The 8,394-nt window shown below is 47.8% G+C and overlaps 1 protein-coding gene across 2 annotated transcripts in view; it reads left to right on the forward strand.

The window, feature by feature from the left end:
- The window catches only part of GSDMC (gasdermin C), a 32,145-nt gene extending 25,290 nt beyond the window's left edge, over nt 1–6,855 (forward strand). For both annotated transcript variants that reach the window (XM_047842644.1, XM_047842645.1), the window contains 9 exons: nt 941–1,052; nt 2,302–2,346; nt 2,737–2,766; nt 3,271–3,351; nt 3,587–3,613; nt 4,464–4,603; nt 4,936–5,065; nt 5,544–5,617; nt 6,297–6,855. In XM_047842644.1, the coding sequence (XP_047698600.1) occupies nt 941–1,052; nt 2,302–2,346; nt 2,737–2,766; nt 3,271–3,351; nt 3,587–3,613; nt 4,464–4,603; nt 4,936–5,065; nt 5,544–5,617; nt 6,297–6,623 (966 nt within the window). In that variant the 3' untranslated portion in view covers nt 6,624–6,855. The remainder of the gene's footprint in view (nt 1–940; nt 1,053–2,301; nt 2,347–2,736; nt 2,767–3,270; nt 3,352–3,586; nt 3,614–4,463; nt 4,604–4,935; nt 5,066–5,543; nt 5,618–6,296) is intronic.
- The last annotated feature ends 1,539 nt before the right edge of the window (nt 6,856–8,394 follow it).

Consider the following 8,394-nt stretch of genomic DNA (forward strand, 5'->3'; position numbering starts at 1 on the left):
TTTTTTCTCATTTTTATTTTTTGAATTTACATCCAAATTAGTTAGCATCTAGTGCAACAATGATTTCAGGATAGATTCCCTAATGCCCCTTCCCCATTTAGCCCACCCCCCCTCCCACAACCCCTCCAGTAACCCTCTGTTTGTTCTCCATATTTAAGAGTCTCTTATGGGGGCGCCTGGGTGGCTCAGTCGGTTAAGCGGCCGACTTCGGCTCAGGTCATGATCTCGCGGTCCATGAGTTCGGGCCCCGCGTCGGGCTCTGTGCTGACAGCTCAGAGCCTGCAGCCTGTTTCAGATTCTGTGTCTCCCTCTCTCTGACCCTCCCCCGTTAATGCTCTGTCTCTCTCTGTCTCAAAAATAAATAAATGTTAAAAAAAATTTTTTTTAAAGTCTCTGTTTTGTCCCCCTCCCTGTTTTTATATTTGTTTTGCTTCCATTCCCTTACGTTCATCTGTTTTGTCTCTTAAAGTCCTCATATGAGTGAAGTCATATGATTTTTGTCTTTCTCTGACTAATTGCACTTAGCATAATACCCTCTAGTTCCAGTTCCATCCACGTAGTTGCAAATGGCAAGGTTTCATTCTTTTTTACGGCTGAGTAATACTTCATGGTATTTATATACCACATCTTCTTTATCCATTCATCCATCGATGGACATTTGGGCTCTTTCCATACTTTGGTTATTGTTGATAGTGCTGCTATAAACATGGGGGTGCATGTGCCCCTTCGAAACAGCACACCCATATCCGGTGGATAAATGCCTAGTAGTGCAATTGCTGGGTCATAGGGTAGTTCTATTTTTAGTTTTTTGAGGAACCTCCATACTGTTTTCCAGAGTGGCTGCACCAGTTTGCATTCCCACCACCAGTGCAAAAATAGATCTATTTGAGTTTTAAGATCACATGTACATGGGACCACATTGCCTGGTTTCTCTCTCCAGGGTCAAGGCCAGGGAGAGGGTCTCAAAGTGAGAGAGAAGATGTTGACTCTGCCAGAGGGCACCGTGATCGCCTATAAGAAGAAGCAGCTAATTTTCGAGAACAATGGCTGGGGTAAGCAGAGGCTGAAAGGGGAAGGTGGGGAGGGGGCGTCTGCTTCTCCGGAGAAGAGAAAGAGAGGGAAAGGGCCAGCAGCTGGCATCCACTTGCCGGTCTGTGCAGCAGGCCGAGAAACACCTCCCCACTGTGGGGGCACACACATCCCACCACCAAAGCCACCTCCCAGCACGGCTGACTGACAGAAACGCTGCTCCGGGAAGATATAGAGATAGTCTCCCGTGTGGACGGGGACGAAGGGGGGTCCGGCGTGGAGGTGTCCTTGGCACCAGGCCAAGGGCAGCCCCAACCCCATCATCTCCATTCATTCCAGTGTCCACTCAAGCCGCTCTCAGCAGCTGGCCTGGGGGAGCCACGGGGCGCTCCCCAGGGTACCCATAACCTCGGGAGAAAGCCCAGGAGATAGCCGCAGGATCCCAAAGAAACCGGCAGACACAATGCCCCAGGAACATAAGGCAGGGTTGTATCTACATCTCTCCCTCCCTCGCTCTTGGGCCTCAGTGCGCCAGCACACGCACACACTTCGGGTTCTGACTCCACATGGGCAAACCATTTGCATCAAACAGCAGCTATACCCCTGGATGGAATGGGGAGCGCTGGGGACACAACCAGCCTCCCCCAATTTAAGTCCCAGGAAGAGGTGAGCCTGATACAGCTAGGGTCCAGCTCCTCAGGGATCAGGGGATGCCGTTTCCTTCTCCCCCCCCACCCCCAGACATGCACGTGCGCGTACACACACACACACACACACACACACACACACACACACTTCTGTCTATAATATCCTCCCTCGAACATCTTGTCTCAGCATTTCTTAGGTGCAGCATGAAATCACCCAGGAAGGGGGCAGGACTGGGAGCAGACAGGTGAGAGAAGAGACCTCACGAGAGTAAGACTAAGGGCACCAGACAGACAATCCTACCCAAAGAAGGACAGACAAAGCCAACTACCTTTACCTTACAGAGGAAGTTCTCCAGTGTCAGCACAGTGATCAACCCAGGCGCTCGTTCAAAAGGCAGGCTCCAGGCTCTCTTCAGAGAGTCTGATTCAGAAGGTAGAATTAGGTCAGGGGCTCTGAGTTTGAGCCAGCATCACAGGTGAATCTGGTGGAGGTGTCCCCTGGCCACACTGAGAAAAGCTGCCAGGCTGGGTGTGGAGGAGGAAGCCTGGGGGCTGTGGGCAGGGGCTGGGAAACAGTCCAGCAGGATTAACCTCAGCTCTCCTGGCCTGGCTTCTTCCCACCCAGATATCCTCATCTCAGATGACGACACGCAGAAAACCTTTCCAGAAGGTGAGTTTCAGAGCTGGACAGGTTCTCTGCCTAGACGCAGGCCCTGCTGAGCACTGACCCCTTTCGGATGCTAGTAAGGGCTCAGCCCCCACAGACCCACAGGGAAACCTTTCCAGCCAAGCTTCTCCATCACTTCCTCCTCTCCCCTGCCTTTGACCCTGGCACCGGACCCTGGCCACAGTTCCCCTTTGAACTGTGAGGTGGGGTTGTGGGTGTGCTGCCTAAGGTCTCCATATGCCTAGGCTCTGAATCAACTGAAGGAGTGAAAAGAGGTAAGAAATCTAGGGGAGGAGGAGGAGAAAGCTGGAAAGAGGAGGGAGAGGTTGGGAGGAGGAAGGGGAGAATGGAGACTAAGGCTTTGTGAATGAGCACTTCTCTTTCTCTTTCCAGAGAGAATGCTACGAAAGATGATGACATCAAGTGAGTGGGTGATTTTATTTTATTTTTTTTAATTTTTTTCAACGTTTATTTATTTTTGGGACAGAGAGAGACAGAGCATTAACAGGGGAGGGGCAGAGAGAGAGGGAGACACAGAATCGGAAACAGGCTCCAGGCTCTGAGCCATCAGCCCAGAGCCCGACGCGGGGCTCGAACTCCCGGACCGCGAGATCGTGACCTGGCTGAAGTCGGACACTTAACCGACTGCGCCACCCAGGCGCCCCGAGTGGGTGATTTTAGAGACAGGAAGGTGGGACTTGATCCCTCCATGAGGCCACTTTGCACAAACGCCCCACACAGTTGCCTCTGCCGTCCATGCCTGAGGCAGGAGGATCTGGCCTCTGGGCAAAGGGCAGGAATAGATGGAAAGGAGCTGGGGGCGGGGGGGGGGGGGGGGGGGGGGGGGGGGAGGCAGGGAGCAGAAGGCCAGAGAAACCAAATGTCTTCAGAAGCTAACTCTTGGTGGGGGTATAATTTCTCTTTTAGTTGCTGTGAACAATGGTCCCCTGTACACAATGAGTGGATCTGATGTAAGGAAGCCTCTGGATCTTGTGCTGCACTCACCTGGTAAGCAGGGAAGATTTCCCCGGCCTTTGCCACCACTGCCCTAGGGACTGGCTCTAGTTTTTGTGGAATAGGAAGGATCCAGGAAGGCCAGGAGGTGGAGGGATCCATCCGAATTGGGGCAGAAAGAGGTCTAGCAAGAGGGAGGAGGTGATGAGAGGCCAGAACCCTCCCAAGTGTCTCAAAAAGCAAATTTGAGCATGAGAAAAGAGATGATTCCTTGTGATTCTCTTTCCAGGAAGAATACAGAGAGTCCTTTGGCAAGGTGAGTGTTTATTAAGAGGGAATCCAGGGCCTCCAGGCTAGGGAATTGCAGAGCTGAGAGCCCTGACTGGAGTTTCCATGCAACCCAGAAAACTGAGGTCTACTTCCAAACTTACACTTTGGTCAGCTCCACTGATTCATTCCTTCGTTTGTTTGGGCATACCTGCAACAAACTTTTATTAAGAACTTACTGGGCAACAGGCATTATTCTAAGTACTAGGGATACAGCAGTGAACCAAACAGAAATGCCTGTGTCATTGCACGTCCGTTCTAGTGACCTCTCACTCAGCAGATCATCTTGAGTGCACCCAAAGTCTCCTCAGACAAGCAGAGAGCCCCCAAATCCATTCCTCGGTTAATTCCATATGGATATAGATGATACAAGTAGAATTACATTATAAGAAGGATGGCTCAAGTCTCCTACCTGGTACTACTCCAAGCATTTTATATACATAAACTCATTTAATCCCTCATAACATCCCCATTTAACAAACGTAGAAACTGAGCCAAGAGCTCAGATCCTCGGCTCTAAGAGCCCAACCACAGAATCCATGTTATTTTAGACACGTCCCAGAAATAAGCACCTGGTCATTTTCTTCTACTTCCCATGACCCCTCTCCAGAATCTCCATCTCTGCTCCCTGCATTCTGCTCCCCTCATTGCATAGCACTAGGATTGTCTGTTTTCTAGTCTATTATTTCTAGCCTGTTCCCAGAGCTCAAACATGGCATCCACAGAGATGCTTTGGGTTGATAAAAGGGCTCATATTTGATGGGGAGGCGCTTATTCTAGGAATGTTGTAATCAAAGAATTATACCCATTTTTGGTTTGATGCTGACGCCTGAGGGCAGATTTCAAGCAACTACATGAGGAGATTTTCCAGGAAATGGAGGCCTTGGCCCAGCTCTCAAAGGACACACAGGATTCTATATTCCATACTATCCTGAACATGCTTGGGAACCGAGAGGCTCTGCAGGACCTCACGGACACGGTGAGGAGTTCCTAAAACTACCTAGGGCTGATCAAAGTGGTAAAAGGGGCAGGTTTAGGAAATATGGCTATCAAGATACACAGGGGAGGAGGGATGGGGCAATGCCAGGGGAAAGAGTAGGCTGTCAGCAATCTGGGACACTGGCCCCAGGCACAATGACAAGGCCAGGGGCCAAATATTGGGGCTGCTAGGAATCCCCTGGGACAGGTAAAGAGCCCTGACCCTCCCACCTTGGTTGATCACCTACAGACTTAAAAGACACAGGCAAAATTATATACCAGTAGTAGTTGTAGTAGTAATATCTTATTACTAATAATGTGGGTCTCCTATAGCTGGATGGGAGCCCCTTAGATCTTTTGGATGACTTTGGGGGCACAATCCTAAATGAGATGCAACCGGACACAAGAGACCTATGGATCCAGGCAAGATTCCACATCATCTACCTCCTTGAAGCCATAATGGGTAAGAATGATCTGGGGGGAAATGTAGGAAAGTCACAAGTTTGGCCTTCAGACCTCGTGAAAGCTATGGGTTAGACGCCATCTCTCCAAAACCCTTCAAATATCATGATCTTCATCCTCACATATCCCCTCTCTGAAATGTCCAGAGGGTTTAGTGAGATAAATTTGCCACGTGAACAGAGAAACAGTCTGAGGTCTAGAAAGTGACCAGCCCAAGTTCATCCAACAGATCATTATGAGTGGAAGATTCCAGGCTCCAGCCTCAGGATCCCATCCTCTGGACCACATTATGTAGCATTCTGGAGGCATTCTAAGAGTAGAAGGAGGACTTTCCAGTAAAGTGAACTTGACCTTCAAAGTCCAATGGGTGATTCCTCTGCCTCAGAGCTCCCCTCTCATAGGGTCTCCCAGCTCACAGTGGGGAGAGGAAAATCTAACCCTTCATCACTTTCTTTCCCCAAATGTCCCCCTGTTCCCAGTGTTGAGTGACACCCAACATGATCTGCTGGCCCAGTCTATGGAAAAGAGGATCCTGCTCCAGCAGCAGAAGCTGGTGAGATATTCTCAGGGGCTAGTGTCCAGGGAAGAGGGGGAAAGAACCAGAGTTAAGAATGAATCTGAGGAAGAAGAGATGATGCAGGTTTCTGCCAGGGAGACAGGATCCTGCTCTGGCAACTGGGAAATCCCTGGCTGCATCTCCCTCTGGGCAACAGGCCCAGTGGGTATGAATCTATCAGGAGGGTCTCTGTTTCCATGGCAACCCCTGCTGAGAGCCCCCACAGTTCTAAAATAGCCATATAAGAACCCAGGTTTGGGAACCCAGAGTCCCTGAGTCATATCCCCGCTTTATATACACAGTTACCATTTGGGAATCGCTCTTCTCTCTCCACATACACATATTTAAGGATATATGTGTGTATAGACATATGCATATACATACACACACACTGCATACATGTATGGATATACACACACATCTAATTCCAAATGCCACTATTCTGCAAGGGAAATGTTAATAAAATCATTTAGCAGCTGAGGAAACAATGCTCAGTGATTTCCAATAATGTATCCACAATTACACTGACCATAGGGCATGACCAGGACATGACTCTGGGCCCATTTGACTCCAAAGCTTTTGTCCCTTTCAGTTACCCTGCATGACCCTCTTGGGACAAATTTTCTCTTCCCGACCTCAAATGCCGATGTGTAACATCTGATACTGGTTATTCTAGGTAAGGAGCATCCTGGAGCCCAACTTCAAATACTGCTGGGACATCCCCTTTACCCTCAAACCCGAGCTCCTTGCCCCACTCCAGGGTGAGGATTTGGCCATCACCTATGGCCTCCTGGAGGAGTGTGGGCTGAAAATGGAACTGAATAGCCCCAGGTCAACCTGGGATCTGGAAACCAAGCAGCCCCTGTCTGCCCTGTATGGGACCCTGTCGTTGCTGAAGCAGCTGGCAGGCAGTCCAGAGAGGCCTGGCCCCACTCCAGTCTATGCTGAGAGTGTCCCTGATGAGCTCAGGGGGGGTCTAGGGCCACCACGTCTGCCGTTCTAGGCAGGATGGAGCCAGGGATCGGTGGAAACTTGAGAGAATGTTCTGAGGTGATAGAAATATCTGTATCTTGATAAAGGTTTATGCAATTGTCAAAACTCATCGAATAGTATCTAAAGATGCGAGCCTGGGTGGTTCACTGGATGAGCATCCGACTTTAGCTCACGTCATGATTTCACAGTTTGTGACTTTAAGCCCTGCTATGGGCTCTGTGCTGTCAGAGCCTGCTTGGGATCCTTTGTACCCCTCTCTCTCTGCCCCTCTCCTGCTCATGCTCTCTCAAAAATAAATAAACATTAAAAAAAAAATGTGAGCATTTCACTATATATAAATGCTACTCCAAAACAATGTAAAAATATATTTGCTCTAGTTAACAATATGCATTCTGAATTGTTTGGGGTGAGGCTAACTGATATCTGTAACTCACTTTGAAATGCATCAAAAAATAAAATAATGAACAGAGAGACAGATCATCACCAAGATTAGATGGTAAAATGTTAAAAATGAGAGGGTTTTTTTCCATTCTTAAAACATTTTCTTATGTCCAGAATTGCTTCAAAAAATTAACTCCCCAAAATTTATACCTCTGAATTGATCATTATGTGTGACTTTTCCAAATTATGCTTTTTGAGCTATTTTTAAAGGAACATTGAGGGACGCCTGGGTGGCTCAGTCGGTTAAGCGTCCGACTTCAGCTCAGGTCATGATCTCACGGTCCGTGAGTTCGAGCCCCGCGTCAGGCTCTGTGCTGACAGCTCAGAGCTTGGAGCCTGTTTCAGATTCTGTGTCTCCCTCTCTCTGACCCTCCCCCGTTCATGCTCTGTCTCTCTCTGTCTCAAAAATAAATAAACGTTAAAAAAAATTTTTTTTTAAATAAAGGAACATTGAGAGAACAAAAAAAATAAAGGTCTTAGAAATTAAAACTATTATGACATAAATAAAAACTCCATAGAAAAGATCAGAAGGTAAAGTTGAGGAACTTTCCCAAAAAGTAGGGTAAAAAGTCATAAGATGAAAAATAAGAGAAAAATTAAGAAACATAGAAGAGCAGTTTAGGAAGCCTAAGAGCCAGATAAAACAAGCTCCCGCCACCAAAAAAAAAAAAAAAAAAAAAAAAAAGAGAGAGAGCGAGAGGACACACACACACACACACACACACAAATGGAAAGGAGATCATCAACAAAATAAATCAACAAAATCTCCCATAACCAGGATAGGAATTTCTGGATTTAAAAAGCCAATCATGAGGTGCCTGGGTGGTTCAGCTGGTTAATTAAGCGTGTGACTTCGGCTCAGGTCATGATCTTGCGGTTTGTGAGTTCGAGCCCTGCATCTGGGTCTGTGCTGACAGCTCAGAGCTGGAGCCTGCTTTGGATTCTGTCTCCCTCTCTCTCTGCCCCTCCCCCACTTGTGCTCTGTCTCTCAAAAATGAATAAATGTAAAAAAAAAAAATTTTAAAGAGCCCATCATGTACCTGACACAAATGGATGAAAATGGGCCCATACCAAAACACCTTTTTGTGAAGTTTCAGAACATGCAGAACAAAGTAAAAACCCAGGAAAAAGAACAAAGTTCATTTACAAAATGAGTGACTTTACCCAATTTTTTTTTAATGCTTATTTATTTTGAGAGGGAGAACACAAGCAGGGGAGGGGCAAAGAGAGATGACAGGGACACAGGATCTGAAACGGGTTCTACGCTGACAGCAGAGAGCCCAATGTGAGGCTTGAACTCGAAAACTGAGAGATCATGACCTGAGCTGAAGTCAGAGACT

This window comes from Prionailurus viverrinus, chromosome F2, assembly GCF_022837055.1.
Source record: "Prionailurus viverrinus isolate Anna chromosome F2, UM_Priviv_1.0, whole genome shotgun sequence".
In the NCBI taxonomy this organism is placed as follows: Eukaryota; Metazoa; Chordata; class Mammalia; order Carnivora; family Felidae; genus Prionailurus; species Prionailurus viverrinus.